This window comes from Chiroxiphia lanceolata, chromosome 4, assembly GCF_009829145.1.
Source record: "Chiroxiphia lanceolata isolate bChiLan1 chromosome 4, bChiLan1.pri, whole genome shotgun sequence".
Lineage (NCBI taxonomy): Eukaryota > Metazoa > Chordata > Aves > Passeriformes > Pipridae > Chiroxiphia > Chiroxiphia lanceolata.
Genome location: NC_045640.1, coordinates 27,572,029 through 27,591,308, shown reverse-complemented (window position 1 = coordinate 27,591,308; position 19,280 = coordinate 27,572,029). Strand labels below are relative to the sequence as shown.

The 19,280-nt window shown below is 35.5% G+C and overlaps 1 protein-coding gene across 13 annotated transcripts in view; it reads left to right on the top strand.

The window, feature by feature from the left end:
- FRYL (FRY like transcription coactivator) overlaps window positions 1–19,280 on the top strand; it is a 163,088-nt gene that overhangs the window by 110,019 nt on the left and 33,789 nt on the right. For 10 of the 13 annotated variants that reach the window (XR_004356953.1, XM_032687085.1, XM_032687083.1 and 7 more), the window contains 17 exons: window positions 313–423; window positions 1,336–1,490; window positions 1,732–1,831; window positions 2,943–3,111; window positions 3,874–4,133; window positions 5,380–5,520; window positions 6,820–6,988; window positions 8,273–8,357; window positions 10,151–10,263; window positions 12,598–12,748; window positions 13,043–13,146; window positions 13,708–13,893; window positions 15,218–15,422; window positions 15,788–15,909; window positions 16,382–16,572; window positions 17,270–17,364; window positions 18,356–18,963. Coding sequence is in view for 12 of the 13 variants with exons in the window: in XM_032687085.1 (XP_032542976.1) it covers window positions 313–423; window positions 1,336–1,490; window positions 1,732–1,831; window positions 2,943–3,111; window positions 3,874–4,133; window positions 5,380–5,520; window positions 6,820–6,988; window positions 8,273–8,357; window positions 10,151–10,263; window positions 12,598–12,748; window positions 13,043–13,146; window positions 13,708–13,893; window positions 15,218–15,422; window positions 15,788–15,909; window positions 16,382–16,572; window positions 17,270–17,364; window positions 18,356–18,963 (2,965 nt within the window). In the remaining variant the exon portion in view is untranslated. The remainder of the gene's footprint in view (window positions 1–312; window positions 424–1,335; window positions 1,491–1,731; window positions 1,832–2,942; window positions 3,112–3,873; window positions 4,134–5,379; window positions 5,521–6,819; window positions 6,989–8,272; window positions 8,358–10,150; window positions 10,264–12,597; window positions 12,749–13,042; window positions 13,147–13,707; window positions 13,894–15,217; window positions 15,423–15,787; window positions 15,910–16,381; window positions 16,573–17,269; window positions 17,365–18,355; window positions 18,964–19,280) is intronic. The other 3 variants (XM_032687086.1, XM_032687087.1, XM_032687076.1) reach the window with 1 other exon arrangement.

Below are 19,280 nucleotides of genomic sequence, written 5' to 3'. Positions count from 1 at the left end.
AATGTTCACTTCCCATGACTTTAGTCCTCAGTTGCCTAAGGTGAAAGGCTTTCATGTAAATGTACGTTAACAATGAAACTGGTGTATTTAACTCTTCAGTATGTTAGCATTTCAGTATTGACCCTTTCTTGTATTTCGAAGTTGAGAAAACTATGATTTGATAATTTCTTGAATAAAATGTTAAATAGATTTTATTAGCCTTGGTCTTCGTCCCTTGACAGGTTAGAATTTAGTTTTCTGATATTTTAATCACCTTAGTAAGAGTTGTATGTGAGTTACTAAAATGTAGTGGTTTTCAATTGCTTTCTGAAGGCTATGTCTGCTGTACTGTGTTGCGGCCCTGTTGCGGACAACGTTGGGCTCTCATCTGATGGCTATTTGTACAAATGGCTGGATAATATTTTGGATTCACAAGATAAAAAGGTAATACAGACAATGTCAACATTGGTTTGTAGCTATCAGCGCCTTCAAACATGCATGCTTTAATGAGCTTGCAGTCAGAGATTTGCCTAAATGCTTTAGAGTGGCTTAAACTCAAAGCTGTTGTAGTAGTGTGTAGTTTCGCACTGTCCTTCCTTCATGTGTATTCATCCTGTTGAGGAAGGTAATCCCTAATCACAGTCCAAGAACAGAGAAACAGGATGGAAGAGGAAAGGGCAAGGGGTGAAGCACTATATATCATTTTTAAACTAATCAGTTAGTTAAGTTGTAGTAATAAGCAGATGTTTCAGAAATTTAAAGGAGATGACATTTTGAACATCAGCTGAGACTGTAGAGTCCATTGGGGTCCTGCAGAGTTAGGAAGACCAAGCTTTTCATCTAAACAGTAAGGCAAGCTTTCGATTTAAAAGGTAGGGCGTCCATTGCCCTATAATGCTAGGATTGTATAAAAATACAGCTCCAGTGGGCTGCTTTGATTCAAGGGAAGATGCAAGTCTCCATGTAGATCTTATCCCTTGTATCCAGCTGGAATTCCTGCATGTGTTTAAGTGCTTTTCTCTGTCTGATGCTTTCAGGTCAGTGTTCAGTGTAAGATGTGAAAATAGTAAATAGCTCAAGCTAGCCTTGAAACTGAGGGGAATAAAAGTCAGTAGAGCTCTCTAGTTATTTATGTCAATAATTTATGACTGTGTGCAAGCTGAACATTAAACAGTGTCGATAGAATTATCTGTTGTTACTTTAAGCTGTGGTGTCATTGTTTTTGTATGGAACACATTTTATGTTTCAAAAGGTTTGGGTTTTATTAAATATGTATTTCCCTATTTTATGCCGTTTTGTAAGTTAGTCTTTTTTTCTACATTTTTAAATATGTATTGACACTTTCTTGGAATACAGGTTCACCAACTAGGCTGTGAGGCAGTCATGCTGCTCTTGGAACTCAACCCTGACCAGAGTAACCTCATGTACTGGGCCGTAGACCGGTGCTACACAGGTTCCAAGCGTGTAGCAGCTGGCTGTTTTAAAGCCATAGCCAGCGTGTTCCAAAACAGGTACTATAGCGTTTTTCAAAACTTTAAAGCTTTTATTTTCAAAGTGTGCTTTCATATAGAACTGCACTTTTTCGTGCCCTAGAGAGAAAAGGTCACCACTGTTTGTGTGTATGTGTTACTAGAGAAACTTTTCAAAATGTTATGTTATCCCATATTATATCCCTTGTAAATTAAACTTAAATTCAAAGTTTAAAAAACCAAATGTAATTTTACTTTTTTCACACTTGCAATTTATCCCTAGGGATTACCAGTGTGATACAGTGACGCTCCTGAATCTGATACTGTTTAAAGCAGCTGATTCTACTAGGGCTATCTATGAAGTTGCTATGCAACTATTACAGGTTTGTAAACTGATTCTGATTATTTTTTTTTTAAATAAGAATTGTCCTGTACATTAAAAAAAAAAACTATTATTGTTTGCTTCTCTTCAGTAATGAAATACAGTGTATTTTTTTTTCTTCTCTATTTCAGTACATAGTTAGGCCAGATCCTTACCTGGCACAAATAGACTTCAGTGGAAGTGTGTCCATTTCCATGAACTAAGCACTTAAGACCTGTATTTTCATAATACCTTCTTTTTCAAGAAACAAAACCTAAATCAAGACTCTCTTGATATGGCCCTGAAACAGATATATATATATATATATATCCATTTGTCCAAAAGCACCTCGGAGAGAAGCATATTGCTTCCCAGGCCTTCAGTCTGTCTGCTGGCATAGCAGTCAGTTTTGTGTTTTTGACATTAGAACCAAACAGTTTTTCAGCTGTTTGTGTGGAGAGATAACAGTGAAATCTTAGCCATGTAATTTACTTTCATATATTTCTTTCTGAGGTCATTTAGGGGTAAGCTTAATCTTACAGGCAGCATTAGTGTTTAAATAAATCTGTGTTGCTTGTGGCTCAGACTGTAAGTCTTGGGGGTTTTTTTCAGAGGCTTTAGTTGTCAACTAAATTCAACAGTGAAGACCCCACTGAAGTCACACTCCTGTTGATATGTCAGCCCCATCTTTCTTCTCAAGTTGACACCACTGCTTAAGATGAGCCCAAATTGATTTTTCAATTATTAGAGTCCTTTAGCCTCCTGCTGCACCTCTGCCACATCAAAGATTATGTTGTTCCTGTCCATGTCTCATAGATGAGCAAAAATTGGTATTTTTGGAAATACAAGTGTTAAATAGTATTTCACATTTTGTCATAGATAAATTTTTTATTTAATATGGTGTTTTGTGAAAGCATATTTTGGAACTTTATTGCTGGAAACTCATCAAGTGGAGTATATCTTACTAGTCTTCTATGAAATTACCACAGTTTTAGCAAATACTTTAGATGTACAGAGGTCCGCATGGATAAGAAACATTAAATGAGAGCAGATACTTTAAGAAGTGATTTTTATATAAAGGTGTTCATAGTAGCTCTATACTTAGCTTCAAATTCTGAACATTGTTGTTGTAGATCTTGGAACCAAAGATGTTCCGTTATGCTCACAAACTGGAAGTTCAGCGGACAGATGGGGTTTTGGGTCAGCCTTCTCCTTTACCACATTTGTATTCTATGTCATATTATCAGCTGTCAGAAGAATTAGCAAGGACTTATCCTGAACTGACGCTTGCTATCTTCTCAGGTATGATTTTAAAACAAAAAATTTCATCAAGTCAAAAGCATTGTACAAAATGTGTCATTCTTATTATTCAGTAATTAATTTATATGTAATTCACTGAAATCAGGACAACAACATCATCATAGCTAGTGGAACAATAGAACTTACTGAGTTACAGTTATTGTTCACTTGTGTTTTAAATATATTCAAGGGGAAACAACATGAACCAAAAATATTTTTCCTAATTACTTTCTAATAACCATGAAAACTCACATTAGAGAAATAATTTGCAAGTGTTTTTTTAAAATCCTTCTTTCATTTTTCTCTGTACTGTGTTCTTGTTTACTGTAGATCGCTTAAATACAGCATTCCGTAGCATTTTTAACAATTGCAGAATAATAACCTACTACATCGATTAAAAAACCCCCACTACTAGGACTGCGATGGTGCAGAAAAAAATTTAAGTGCTTTTTTGCCGAAGTTAGTATGTTTTTCTGTGCTGTAGATTTTCAGTTCCCTTCTCCAAGTACAGGAATTCATATATATGTGCATAGTAATGTGGTTTCTTCAACGTACTGTTTGTTAGCAGTGTCTTCAGTTAGCTCTACTGAAGACTGCAGACTTTATCATTATGAAATGGCACTGGTCATCTCACCAAAAAATTGCATCAGTATCACCATTACATTGTATCAGTGTGGTGTGGTGGGCTCATGATGGTTGTTATTACCAAACCAATTCTCATTATTGATTTGCAATTCATGTATGTACCTAATTTTTGAATGGCAGAAGTAAGTCAGAGGATCCAAACAGCTCACCCAGCTGGGAGACAGGTGATGCTGCATTATCTGCTGCCATGGATGAACAACATTGAGTTGGTAGACTTGAAACCTTTGCCAACCATTCGTCGGCAAGATGAAGATGAAGAAGATTGTTTGAAAGACAGAGAAATGATGGTGAACAGTAGACGATGGCTACGAGGAGAAGGCTGGGGATCGCCACAGGCTACAGCTATGGTTCTGAATAATCTGATGTACATGACTGCAAAGGTAAGATTAATTACTTAAGGGCTTCATCTTCTTCCAATGGATTGTTCTGTTTAGGATATAAGAAAATACTGTTCAGAGATACTTTGTCACCAGACTTTCAAGAATTATTGTTCAGATTTGTTGAGTTGCTTATGTATACCCAAACAATACCATTTAGTTTTGAGGTATACTGAGAAATATGTAATATAAATGTTATAGTAATTGTTATATATAGTAACTGTATATAACTGGTGTTTTGCAGTATAGATGTCTAGCTGAATAGAGAATACCAAGTTGCCTGTATACCTTTGATCTCAAAGTGAAGTTTTGGAACCAATCTTTTTACCAGGGGCTAATTGACTCTCCTTCTTCCTGTCATAGCTGCTTCCAACAGAGAAGTAATATTGGACACATGCAATGCTTCTGCCAATTCTCATCATATTAAGTTATATATGAATCCTGCTGATGAGAGATCATGTTTTGAGCTGTAAATTAAAAACTCTTGTCAGTCTGTGGTCTGTAGAGTTTTATTCAAGGTCATCAGCATCTGAGAGAATGGGTCTCTGCTAAATTTCCCAGAATGATGAAATTGTTAAGAGTTGGAAGGGAGCTCTGGAGATTATCTGATCCAACCCCCTTGCCAAGGCAGGGTCATCTAAGAACAGGTTACACAGGAACGTGTCCGGGTGGGTTTGGAATGTTTCTAGAGAGGGAGACTCCATGACCTCCCTAGGCAGCCCGTTCCAGTGCTCTGCCACCATCAGTGCAAGGTTCCCCTCGTGTTAAGGTGTAACTTCTCATGTTTTAGTTTATGGCCATTGCTCCTCATCCTGGGATGAGGAGCACCACCAGAAGGAGTCTCTGGGCACCACCGAAAAGTGTCTGTCTTGGCCCCTCTTGGCACCTGCCTTTGAAATAGTTATATGCATTAATGAGATCTCCTCTCAGTCTTCTCTTCTCTAGATAAACAGGCCCAGGTCTTGCAGTCTGATGTATTATATATCAATAAAATAATATAGTATGAACATATATCTTTAGGTATATATATACATTTATATCTATAAAAGAAAATAGTTATTTCCAGAATGTGTTTATAAACATGAATATAGGTGAAAGCATCACTCTGGAATGTTAAAAAGGCAACAGTTTCCTACAGGATTTGTGTCTCCTTTTTCTAGAACATGTCCCACTTGGTCAGTACAGATCACGTTCAAGTACAATGTTTTCTGATGGAGTTTTCAGAAGATCTCTCTATTTTGTTTTCTAGTATGGTGATGAAGTGGCTTGGTCAGAGATAGAAAATGTCTGGACTACTTTAGCAGACAGCTGGCCAAAGAATCTGAAAATAATTTTACACTTCTTGATCAGTATCTGTGGAGTGAACAGTGAACCCAGCCTTTTGCCTTATGTGAGTATGTGATATGTATCTCCTCGGTGCCTATTGGTATTTTAAAAATTAGGAGTGTGTCTAGAAGCAAAGATCACCAAACAAGTCTGAGGTAGAATTTCTAGTATCAAAATCTCCAACCCCATATTTTATGACCACTAAATACTATGAACAAATCAAATTCAACTCTTTTGTTTGAGTTACTTTTGGACATCTGTGTCAAAATTACAGTATCAATTTTAGTTAAACTCAGCATTTTCATTGGGAAATTATTATTGGTTTTGCTAATAATAAATCAGGACCTATAATTTTATTAAGTTCTTCCTAAGGGCAGCTTAAGTTCTTCATAGATTTGCAGTTGTTTTCATCAGGAAATCTGCAAATAATGTTTGCAGCCCAAAATCTTTGCAGGTATGGATTGAACAAGGTGACAAAACAATCTTCGAGTCAAACATTCCTGCATCACTTGCTTGCCATTCATTTTGAGTTCTCATAAAAGGATGGAAATAAATCATTGAGCAGTAAATAACTCAAGAAAATGTCAGAAGAAGAAATATGAACTTACTTATGTCTAGAGTAATTGCTGACTAGCAACCATCTACTGCTGCTTAGCAATGACCAGGATTATTTTGTGGAACTAAGATGTACTGGAGAATCCTTAATTGCTGTATGCTTAATAAAATATTAAGTTAGGTGTTTATTCTTATAAGACTATATAAAGGTCTCGAGCATTTGAAGAATTAAATGGTCTTTCCTATGCTGTAATTTAGGATATTCCTAAAAAGCAGACAGATAATACAGTAAAATAAAGCACCTGTTAAACCCTGTGGGGTGTCATTCTCATATAACCAAGTATTATACCAAAACAACCCACCAACCATCTCAAGCCCCCTCAAAGCCAATTTTATTTTTTGTCACAATGTATGTGAGAGCACTTCAGGATAGCATGAGGAAAAATATGATGACTGCAGGAAAATAAATAGTGTAGAACAGAACTGTGAAGTATTGAAAAGAAATTATACCGGAATACATTCATGCCAGTGTTGATCTCAGATATTGCTGAAACCTTTCTAAGAAAATCTTTTGCTACTTAAATAATTTCCAGAAGACTTACTTTCAGACTTTATTTTCAGACTTACTTTCTTACTCTTGTGATATGTTTCCGATGCTTGCTGCTGTTGACAACTGGGAAAGCAATTTTGTTTGCTTTTAGAATTAGAGTAAGTTTCATGTATGCTCACTTGCAGTGCAAGTAGATACTAATTTTAAGAGGTTGTGATATTCAAGTCTTTTGTATATTTTTATACTTTTTTATGGCAGGTAAAGAAAGTTATTGTTTATTTGGGTAGAGATAAAACAATGCAACTACTAGAAGAGCTGGTGAGTGAACTTCAGCTTACAGATCCTGTCAGTTCAGGAGTCACCCATATGGATAATCCACCATATTACCGCATTACATCCAGTTACAAAATCCCCTCTGTCACTTCAGGTAAGAATTTACTAACTTAACTAACTTAAACTAGTATTATTGTCAGTTATAAACATGCTGCTGTCAATCAATTATACTCTTGGAGTTCATCTGTAAATATTCAACAGGAGTGCAACATTCGGCTTCTAAAAATAAAGTAAAAAATTCGTTTTACAAGATCTGAGTGTCTGATAGGTTCATATAGAACAGGTTTGTCTTAATATATGTGTCAGACTTGTCTATGTTCAGGCCTTGCACTGTTTACCCTCACTATATGGCTTTTATGTCTATTCAGTCAAACAACTGGGAAAATGTATATAATTTTAGATCCATCTCAGTTGTTAAATTTCAAGTTCTCTTATAGATACAAGCTGCACAATCTTAAATTGTTTCAAGAGGATTTAAGTACACTTACTTAGGAGAATTTATTTAGAAATAATTAATAATTAAAAATAGATCAGTCATCAAAAAAACCCAAACCCACTGAGAATACCAAAAGTGTCTACCTCATGCTTCAATCCCAGAACACACTGAGAAATGTAGGGAAAAGCTGTCTTGTTTTGGTGCAGTGTCTTTCAAAGTGAGCCACAAAAGACATTGGTGTGGGGAGGGTATCTAAGCAAGGACTTAACTTTTGTGCTGCAAACTGTCAATATTATGAAGCAGCATGGACCCATCACATGGGGATTTTCTGGATCACAAAGTAAATGCATTGGCACTTGTTCTTGAAAGTGTTTAAAAATATGATAAAAATTCCATGGCTCTTGCACTTAATGCAACTTGGAATAGCGAAGGCTGTGAAGGGGGCACGAAATTGTTTCCAATTGTGGTCATCAATTCAGTGTGATGTTTATAAATTTCTCTTAAAAGGAAATTGATAAAAGCTTTACTGTAAGCTATTAGGTTTTAATACTTAATCTGTTTGTGGTTTGCCTTAACTGCATACTCAAAGTCCAACTACATTTTACAGATTACGATGAGGTGTAGCATAAAGGGAAGAAAGAAATAGGTCTTTAGGTTCTGTGTCAAAAACTGACCTTTCTACTTAATTTAAATTGAAGACTCAAAGATTTCTGGAATGGATTATTTTTAGTTTTTCCAGTTAGTGAAATTATGGTAGCAGCTCACGATGTTTTACTACATATGAAAGTAATTTGTATAGCTCAGTTTGTATTTGTGCCAGTCACTGTGGAGTAAACCTGATTAAGGCTTTTGGCAAGGACAAGTAAATAAGGGTCATCATGTAAAGCTTAAGACTACTTTTCTTTTTATTGACCAACTTTTTTCTTTGAATATAATTCACAGGTACCACTTCTAGTAGCAATACGATGGTAGCTCCTACAGATGGCAACTCTGATAGTAAACACATAAAAGACAGTATCGAAGAGAAGTAAGTGTCTCCTCAAAGAGCAGTTATTAGTTGAATTACAGGAATTCCTGGTAGGTACTATACTTGCATCTCAGTGGCTCCAGGTATGCTTACATTGCAGGAATTACAGGCCAGTTTTAATCAACAGAACTGGAATACTGTTTGGGATTAACAGTAGCAGTCTCAAATGTAGTTTGAACTCAAAAAACTGTAGAGGAAACTGAATAAATTATGGGACCAGGCATTTTATTGCTACAGCTATGTTGTTGTTGATGCCTAAGTTAGCTACTGTTACACTGGACTGTGTATGTTTACAGAAGAGGAATTATACTGTAAGGTGAGGGTGGTGAGGCACTGGCATAGGTTGCCCAGAGGAGTGAATGCCCTATCTCTGGAGGTTTTCAAGACCAGGCTGGATGGGGCTCTGACCAACCTGGTCTAGTGAAAGGTGTCCCTGCCTATGGCAGGAGGGTTGGAACCAGATGATTTTTAAAGTGCCTTCCAACTCAAGCCATAATTTTATGATAATTTGAAAATTGGTTTACTACCTCACTAGAAATGAACAGTGCCCATGTGTTGCAAGCAAGTTTATTTTTCCTGACTGGGGTATTTGGATGCCTGGTATCTGTGTCAAGATACCTTCCATCTAGCTTTCAAACACATTTCTCCCTCCCTAATTTTTGAGCTATTTAAGAACAATCTTTTGGAGAAATTTGCCACACAGTTATACTGGTGTAAGGGTGATGGATAGCAAACAGCTGACACAGACAGGGTGTGGCCTTGGAGCTCAACAGTAACGGACTGTAGGCATGCTCTCATTTTGTGTTAAATATGAATAACTAACCTTAAAGTGAAAAGGGAGTAGAGACTCTGTAATTAGCACAAGCAAAAGTACGTGCATATATGCCATTACTGTAGAGTAGCTACTATACAGTAAATTCACAAACAAGTTTATTTTGTGACAACTTGTTTGAGAGCTTTAGTAATTACATTTCTAAGATAATTTCCCAGTTGGACACTTTTTTCCTTCCCTGGAATAGTTAGGTCAATATAATTAGAATAGTAAATATATTGATGGGGACAACCCTAATACTTAAATTGTGGTGAGCTGTGTAAAAGGAAATCGCAGAAGACAAAGAGATGTCATTCAAAATTAAGCCTAACAAGGCACAAAGTAGTATTTGGCTGCTATGGGGCCTGGACCTGAAGAAACTTGTAATGAAGGCAGTTTTGAAAGTCTCTGCAAGTTTTGGCATATACTGTAGCAACCCCCCTCCCCCCCCCCGGCCAGGTATATGCTTCTTGATGAGATATACCTTGTACATCTTGGACTTGACAGGAGGTGAGAATTTTAGAAACTTATGTACAAACAGCTTGGAAATTGTGCTTTTAGCACTCCCATTTCTCTGATTTTTTTAAAATTTATCAGATTAGCAAGGTAAGATCTTGGACACTGTGTGTGTATATACGCACGTCTCTGCCAGATCACATACAAATTTTGTTATTTTATTCAAGAGTGAGAAAAATTTACATGTAATGGTAACAAATATTTTAATGTACTTAAATGTTGATGAAAATGATTGAACAGAAATATAATTAATATATTGGATAATCTCTCTGAATCCCCTTACCTGATGTTGCTAGAGGAGATGTGTCTTATACAGCTGAGATCCTTTGACATCAAGTTGATTGTCCTTGTAAGATGAATTGTTTTTTGCGTAACGTTTTTGGTGAAATACAGTTTTACTGAGATACCCTGACTGATGTTTGTCACAGAATGTCAGTTACTAGTGCTGCTTTTTTTGTACCTACAGTTACGGGCATCTAGACATCTACAGCGGGTTGAACAGTAACTTAAACCGCCAGCACCACAGACTAGAATCTCGCTACAGCAGCAGTTCCGGAGGATCATATGAAGAGGAAAAAAGTAACATTTTTTATTTTAAAACACTTCTGTGAATAGAAAACCAAATTTTCTCAAGTTAATACTTCTGCTGTAGGTTGTGGAACATAAGGAAATGGGCATTATCACTGTTTTTTGCATAAACCTGTTAAAAAAGGGTTTTTACCTCCCTCCATCGTAGTACTGCTATTGAAGTCTGGCATGTATTTGATTAGGACCAAGTTTACAAGGAAGTTAATATGCTTTCTTCCTTCACTTGTCCTCTGGAATGAGTTGTGAATATCTTCCCAAATTAAATTATTTTACTTTATTTCCCTTGACAGTTAGGCAGATGAAACAGAGAGAGATTAGCAGGAGGAAGACGAGATTGAAAAAAAGGTGATGGAAAAGAAGTTTTTTAAAAAAAGAAGAAAAGTAGAAGTAATTGTTCTTTAAAATTATAGCATTCCTCGGCCTCTTTAAAAAAAATGGGTATAAAACTTTCTTAGAAGCCATAGCAAAAGAAAATATAGCAAGGGAAAAGGGTCTCATTATGTAGGTCTAATTTTCAAGCTTGTTTTGAAAATGTGTTTTCGGTTATCTTATGTGATTTCTGTTTTGTTTTTTTCTGAGACGCAGTGGTAAGGATAGAGGTAAAAATGTCTCCATTATATTTATGGAGATATTTTTTTAACAGAAGCTTGTTAACTGTGGCTACTTTTGTACCAATGCCTAAGATACAAAATCATCATGACAATGCTAGGTAAAAGCTAAACAGATCAGGTCATCAGGCAAAAATGAGGACAGTGGTCAGACAATAAATGATGCATTACATTAGTGGGTTCTGTATACTTGGTCAGAGTACTTGTTTGACTGAAACTCTTGTTTCAGCTAAGAGGTTGTTAGTAATTAAAATGACTTTGTAATCTAACCCTGCATGGGATAATCAGATATATTTCACTCTGATCCAGATCATTAGAGTGCTCCCACAGACTGTCTTCTTAGGTTTGATTCAATTTTTGTTGACAGTTGATTTTGCTGCGAGTTAAGTTGTTTGAGCATGTTACAGTTTCCTTACTTTTCTTGTGCTCCTGACCAACAGGATGTAAATTTCTGTTTTAAGCTTTAGATGTCAGTCTGGAACACAGCATGTTCCATGCTCTACTGAAGCAACGAGCGTCCATTAGGATCTCCTTAGGCACTCCTTAATGACTGACTCTGTGCAGACTATGAAGGTTAGAGTGACTGTGTGGTTCTTAGTGCCTCTTTCAAGAAAGTGAAACCTGATGTCTGTTACAGAGCTTGTTGTAAAGACTGGGCATCCTAATGCAGAATCTGCTAAACCTTGGGTCAGTAACCTTCTGGGCAGCCAGGTGTTTACTACTGCTCAGATAGGCAATGGGCCAGTTATCACAGCTGTGGTCATTTTCATTTTTGTTTGCTATTTGTGGTAGCAACACTGAGTATCCTGAAGCAGAAGATATCTTACATCTTCCATCAGTAAGAAGTTTGTCAGTTCCGGTGGAGAAGTTGATAATGAGCTAATACATGTGTGAACATGTGAGACTTCTGCAGCTATACTTCCAAAAGGACAGCTGCTAGAATCACTGAAACATTGAACTGTTGAGGCAGTTTCCTTACTCGTTTCTATCCTTGACTGATTGTTCTGAAGTCCAAAACATTTCCTTTAAAAACAGAAAAGTATCTTGGATGTGTAACACAGTATACTGTCATAGCAAATAGCTGTTTTTCCTCCAATTTTGAAGCTTGCTTCATCAAAAACTAAATGTCTTTTTGTGTTTTCTTGACAAATTTACTGATTTTCTGAGCAGTAACTTTTGTAAAGCAGTGGGATTGGGCTATGCTGTTGTAAAAGTGCCAATTTCTGAGTTACCCCATATATCAGGCTGGCGTTATCTGACATGTAGGTTTTTACTATCTGGCATGGTGGGTTTTTACTAGCAAGACGTATGAGGAGGTACTGAGAAGCACTTCCTTAGGCTATAATGGAATACTCTTCAAAAGTGAGTTCGGTACGATCTAAGGTGCCAGCCTTGACTACCTCTCTATCTGACGTGAGGTTTGAAATTCAAGGAAATTACATTAGATCACTTTGCCTTTTTTTCATCATTTTTACAAAGCTATTCAACAAAATCTTACTCTGATATGGGTGTGTCTTCTGTAGAATCATCCTTATGCTAAAAGAAATAACCACTTTTTTTTTAAACTCTGTTCAACTACTACTGTTTACAGCTGGTTTACCTTTCCCTGTCCCCTATCTCAGCTTTTCAAGAATTTAAAAATATTTCTTTAGAAGACTATATGATACAGAAATTTGTATTTTATGTATATTTCTGGTTTAATTTGCTGTTGTGTTAGGTGATTCAATGCCTCTCTATTCAAACTGGCGGTTGAAGGTGATGGAGCACAATCAAGGAGAGCCTCTACCTTTCCCACCTTCTGGAGGTTGCTGGTCACCATTGGTGGATTATTTACCTGAAACTTCTCCTCCAGGCATGTCACTTCACAGGTAACTATTTTGACAAAGCTTATGGCAGTTCATTGTGTTTTAATTTGTGTTGCACAAATAGAGTAATTTGAAGATAGCAGATTAAAAGACAGTAGATAGTACATTTGTTTTCTGTGGGTTTACTGACAAGTCTAGCAGTTTAGGATTACTCAGCCTTTTAATTTGGAGGATGGAGGTTTTTCTATCTTAGTTATGAGTGTTCATCTTTTATAACACAACTTCGTGAATCTTTATAGACTTAAGAATGAATACAGGCTAGAAGCATATGAACTAATTTATTTTTGTTTGTTTTAGGTGCAACATAGCAGTGATTCTTTTGACGGACTTGATAGTTGACCACAGTGTAAAGGTGGAATGGGGAGGATATTTGTATCTTTTGCTTCATGCAATTTTTCTAGGTAACTAACTTCTGACAGAAATATGTATAGTAACTTAGGAATTCTTAGCTGTTCTTTTTGATATTTAAATTAATGTTTGCCATTGTATTGAAGTCTCATGAATTTGATAATATTTACAGTATATTTAAGAATTCAATTAAATATCTTTCAGAGTGATTAGTATGAATAAAGATTTTTTTGGAGTTGTTTGAAGGCACTTTCTGTTGGATTTACTTTTACCTCTTTCTCCTTGCAGGCACAGTAAAATTCAATTTTTTTCTTTCTGTTTCCATGTGTAGTAATTTTCATACAGAACACAGATTAAGTTCTTACTTAAAATCACTCTGTACTTTAACCCTGCATGGGATTATCCTATTTTTTTGGTCTGATCAGTATACAGTTCATTAAACTGTATGCTCTTGTTTCTATATTGAAGCACTGAAAAAGCATTGGTTAGTGAATTATATATCTATTATTTGGTAAAGTATAACAGACCAGTTTGAATACTGCATTTTTTTAAATAATGTAATTCAGTGTGCCCTTTGAATATAATAAAGCCTTGACATTTTCCTTTTGTGTTAGGTTTTGACCACTGTCACCCTGAAGTCTATGAGCATTGTAAACGACTACTTTTACATCTACTGATAGTGATGGGATCTGGCAGTAATGTCCAGTCTGTTGCTTCTGTCCTACTCAGAAACAGAGAGTTCAATGAGTCCAGGGTGCTTACTGTCAAGCAAACTACCCATTTAGATTATACTTTCACAGGTATGCTTTTGATTTATTATGTCTTGCTTGTTAAAATGACATGGGAAGTTATCTCTTCTTCCAGGCATTATTAAAAATTCTCTTATTTGTAATATCTTCCTGAGCCCTTGGCATTAAAATATATTTCTTTAAATTCTAATGAAGTCAAAATGAATACAGGTCACATTAGCACTTTGTGCCCAGTCATCAAAGTAGGGAGCACAGTTGAATGATTAAATAGTAGTGGAAACCAAAGAGGGAGCTCTATGTTTTGGATCTTTAGTACAGCAGGTTTTGTGATGCCCTTGAAATTAAAAAACAAGAAAGTACATTCCTTACTTGTTTATAGCAACTTGAATTTTTTCATTTTTGTCAGCTGTAATTGCATTGTTTTTTGGTTACCAGAATACTTTTTTGACATACTACCTTCTGATGTTCACATTAACATTACAATATTGTAATTATACAGAACACTATATCTTTTCTATGTATCTCTTTATGAAGGGAATGTTTCAATGATGAGAGCCTATTGTAGTTTCTAAAGAAATTTAAATAATTCTTTTTTTTCTGAAATGTAGTATTTCATATTATTTCAGTAGGTGGCAGCATATTGCCACACAATTGTTCATTCTTTTTTGTTCACATTCGATTCTCTTTTGGTTTTATTACTAACCAAAAATACTCATCTGATTTGTGAATTTGGGTTTTGCAGCAATGAGAAATTAAAAAGTGTATAGTGGAAGAACTCCTTTATGTGAATCTATTTGGCAGAACTTCATTGGTGCATCTGTACAGTGATGTATACAAACCATTTTCTTCCTAATATTTGCGGTTTTGGGTAAAACTGTCTAACTGTGACACGATATTCTGCTATTACTAAAACTAAAATGTCTGATAGAAACTACAATAAGATCAGCATCAAACATTTCCAGCTGGTGATTAAGATAAGGTGTTTAGAGATATGCCTACCTAGCACAAGGCATGGGTCTTAAAAAAAATTATCTGCTCATTATTAGGAAGTAAGTTTCTATAATTTATTTTAACTTATTGAGTTAAGATGCCTCAGAAGCTGATGAGCTGTCATATTACTAATACAAAATCAAACATAATACAGTGGTTTTAAACAGGCAATTCCCTATTAAAAGTCATGTAAGTCAAGTGAAGACTTCTCATATAGCAGACTTGTTGATTTCATTGAAATTACTGCATCCATTAATTTATTCTCTTTAAATTATTCTATTACATTTGCTAAGTTAGTGATTTTTTAGCGGGCTGTTTTTTCTTTTGATATATTTAATATTAACTGTCAACTTAAAAGCTCATAATTACCTTGTTTTTATTTCAGCAGGTGTTCATGATTTTATACCTGATTACCAGCCCTCCCCAATGACAGACTCAGGGCTTAGTTCAAGTTCTACCTCTTCTAGCATCAGTTTAGGAAATACAAGTGCTGCCATTTCTCAACTGCACACCACAATCCTCAATGAGGTTGACATTTCAGTAGAGCAGGATGAAAAAGTGAAAACTCTAATAGAATTTATTACCTCAAGGTAAGATATCAGTTTTCATTTTTATCATGATATGTAGTTTGTGGAAAAATGGCAAACCCCTTACTATTTAGCATCATACTGCCTAATTCTGTTTCTGTTTTATCACCAGTAAGTGATTTTATGTAATACAACTCTAACTTTCCATCACTTCCTGAGAATTTTGTCTTAACTTCTTGTATATTTGTGTAATATTGGGTAGTTGTCAAACTTCTTTCCTATTCATGTCTGAAGTTCTAGATGGTTTCTTTTACGTGGCAGGTAGTAGATTCTCTTGCAGATAACCTTAAAGTTCAAATTTAATTTAAGTACTATTAATGACAAAGGCTATGTTTTATGTTCTGTTTACTCTCTTTTTATATTTTTAGGAAAAGAGGCCCACTGTGGAATCATGAAGATGTTTCAGCCAAGAACCCTAGTATAAAGAGTGCTGAACAGTTAACTGTGTTCTTAAAGCATGTGGTATCTATATTTAAACAGTCTAGCTCAGGTATGTTGGAAAACAAGTCAGTGCATGATCGAATGTCCAAGTCTGCAAACTAAATAAATATTTTGTTTAATGCATGTAAACATACAGGTTATCTATAAAATCACTGTAAGTAATTGCTTACTGCTTCTAAAAAATAGATTTTTCTTATGTGTTGCACATTTCAGTTCGTGTTTCTGTTATGACAGATTTAAATCTAATCTTTTAGGAACGAGATAAAATATCTTATTAATTTGTTGTGAACACATAATATTCAAGTCATAAATGCTTTATTCTCTGAAGGTCTTTCAGTGTTAAGTATACAAGTTTATATTCCTGTAAAGATTTTTGAAACTAATACTGCTTAAGAGAAATGTAGAGGATATGAGGGTATTTTAAAGTTAGGAATGACTTTGGCAATTTACTCTTCAGTAAATTCAAGTGGATTTGTTTTTTTATAAAGCAGCGTTGCTTGAGTATTTATTTGCTTTTGTAGGAGGATATCAATTGGAACGCCGTCTCAGTGAAGTTGCTTTGCAAACTGCGCTTTCATGCTCCTCTCGACATTATGCTGGGAGGTCTTTTCAGATTTTCAGGGCTCTGAAGCAGCCTCTCACGCCATCTACACTTTCTGATGTTCTCTCCAGACTAGTAGAAACTGTTGGCGATGCTGGAGAAGAAGCTCAGGTACTTGAAATTTTCCCTCCATTTTATTAGAAAGCTAAGTCGGCGTGAAGGGCATACTTGCATTACTAGTTTAACGACAGCAAAATATGAAAGCATTGTTTTATTCAGTTGCTTTTTATTTTTAAATATTTCAAATGTCAAAACAGTTTTAATTGTGATTCTTTCTGAATTTTCACCTAATTAGCTGATGAAATGATGAGTTGTGCACATTCTCCTCTACAGCAATAGGAACTTTCAGAGAGTTTGATCATCTCTTTTCTGAAAACACCTTCTCTTTCATTGTTGGAGAATACTGAGATCAGCCATATAGAAAATAATTTAGGTTTTCTTTAATGAAGAACTTAACCTGAAAAAGTGTTAACAATCATTCAACTTAGTGTCCTTGTACATCCAAAGAGTGGATCTGATCTTCTGATTCTGCAAAATGAGTATCTAAATGACTCCATCCATCAGTTCAGCCTTAAAAATAATGCAAACCAGAATGAATTTGGTGAATACTTAAAAATAAATGGGAGTTTTTCCTTGTCTCGGAGCTGTACTGCTAATTTGAGTCTCATCAGGATTGTGTTCTAATTGAAACATGAAATAATTTAGTTACTGATACTGTTTTTTTATTTTTATATTATTAGTCAGTAGATTTTCTGTGATATTCTTTGTGCATACTGCATAATTTATGATGGTCTGTGGCTTTCCCCAGGGTTTTGTCATAGAGCTGCTTTTGACTTTAGAGTCTGCTATTGATACATTGGCTGAAACCATGAAGCATTATGATCTGCTTTCTGCCCTTTCTCAGTAAGTTGTTTTATTAGTCAAACTACATCATGCTTATTTATACATTTGAATTACTAAATGTAATGAAATGTTTTCTTATTTTCTTTGCAGAATAGTTGTATCCATAAAGCGAAATTGCTTGCTCTTGTATGTTTTTATTATTCTGCCCCAAACAAAACTTCTAGATTTCCTGAAAAGGATCTTTGCGACCTTTCCAATTCACCCTCTTGGGTCCAATTTAATTTTACAGAATAGGTATTCAAGGTGCTCCTCATGGCTCAGTTCTTAAATGTGTGGTCAGTTCTTCTGAAGCTTCTCAAAAATACAGGCACTGCAAATGCTGGTCTGTCTTAGGCCTCAATTTTGTTGTCCCTATATGAGAAGTGTAATTGAACAGTCTGAATCATTTGTGTGTCTCATCACAGTTGGGAGTGATTAGCTCAGTTGCTTCTTATCAAACTGAAAAATATCCCTAAATGTACAGACATCTATTCTTTGTTTGACTTCCTTGCAAAGTTTTTGAAAATGTTGAAATTTCTTGGAATATATTCAATTTCTCAGTATGAGAACTGGAAGGTGTTGGTTTTCCTAAGTCAGATACTTCAGACAAATATATGGTAATAAGCAAATTAATTAATTTCTCTACTTTTATTGCATCTATAAGTAAGTTGGGATGCTAGCTCATCACTTACAGGTAATCTTTTACATGCTATAGGCTAATTTTTCTGATTTTGCTGTGATTTTTTTGTATTCTGGGATTGTAACAAATAGATTAGGTAGAAGAGATAACAGGATGCTGCAGTCGTCCTTATGTTGTAAGGATATTTTAATAATAGATACAGAAGTTTTGTATTTATATATATTATAATACTCCTATGATGATGAAGCAGAATATTCACTGCATGTGTGTATGTGATTAGTGTAACGTGTTTTTTCTTTCTTTCTTTTACTAAACTGTATGTTATTAAAGTATTTCGCATGGAATAATACATAATATTGATTTTTATTTTAGAACCTCATACCATGATTCTGTGATGGGAAACAAGTATGCAGCTAATAGGAAAAGCACTGGACAGATAAATCTAAGCACAAGTCCCATTAGTAGTGGCAGTTGTTTGGGATACTACAGCAATACGAGGAGTAATTCCTTGAGACTGAATTTAATCAGTGAACGGAGAGGCGACCGGCGACGGAGCAACACACTGGATATAATGGATGGAAGGATAAATCACGGTGGAAGTTTGGCCAGGACTAGAAGCCTTTCCTCCCTGAGAGAGGGAGGAATGTATGATGTGCAGCCCACTACTGACCCTGTCAACTTGATGGCCACTATATTTTGGATTGCAGCTTCGTTGCTGGAGTCAGACTATGAGTATGAATACCTTTTGGCTCTCAAGCTACTCAACAAGCTTCTTATTCACATGCCTCTGGATAAATCAGAGAGTCGGGAAAAGATAGAAAAGGTGCAGAATAAACTGAAATGGAATAACTTTCCAGGCCTTCAGCAGCTTTTCCTGAAAGGCTTTACTTCAGCATCAACACAAGAAATGACTGTTCATCTCCTCAGTAAACTCATCACAATCTCCCGGCATGCTTTGGTGGATCCTTCTCAGTTAGCAGGTATCTTTTGCAAATATGTAATAAAAAACCTTTTTTTTCATCAAATTAAGTGGAATCAAAATCAGTAGTAATTAAGCATTTGCCTTAAAGAAAGACTTCAGTTAAATGTTTTTTGCAGTTGTTGATATTAACACTGCTGGATAGTGGGAATACATTATAGACCGTGATTGTCTGAGAAGAAAAATGTCACATAAATTTTATGTATTGGCTATTGCTTACAAGTGAGTTTCAAGAGCAGTGTATTATTTTTCATGATCTTGTGCTATCTCAATTAGTACTGTTTACACATTTTTAGAAACAATGTGACTAGTTCCTAA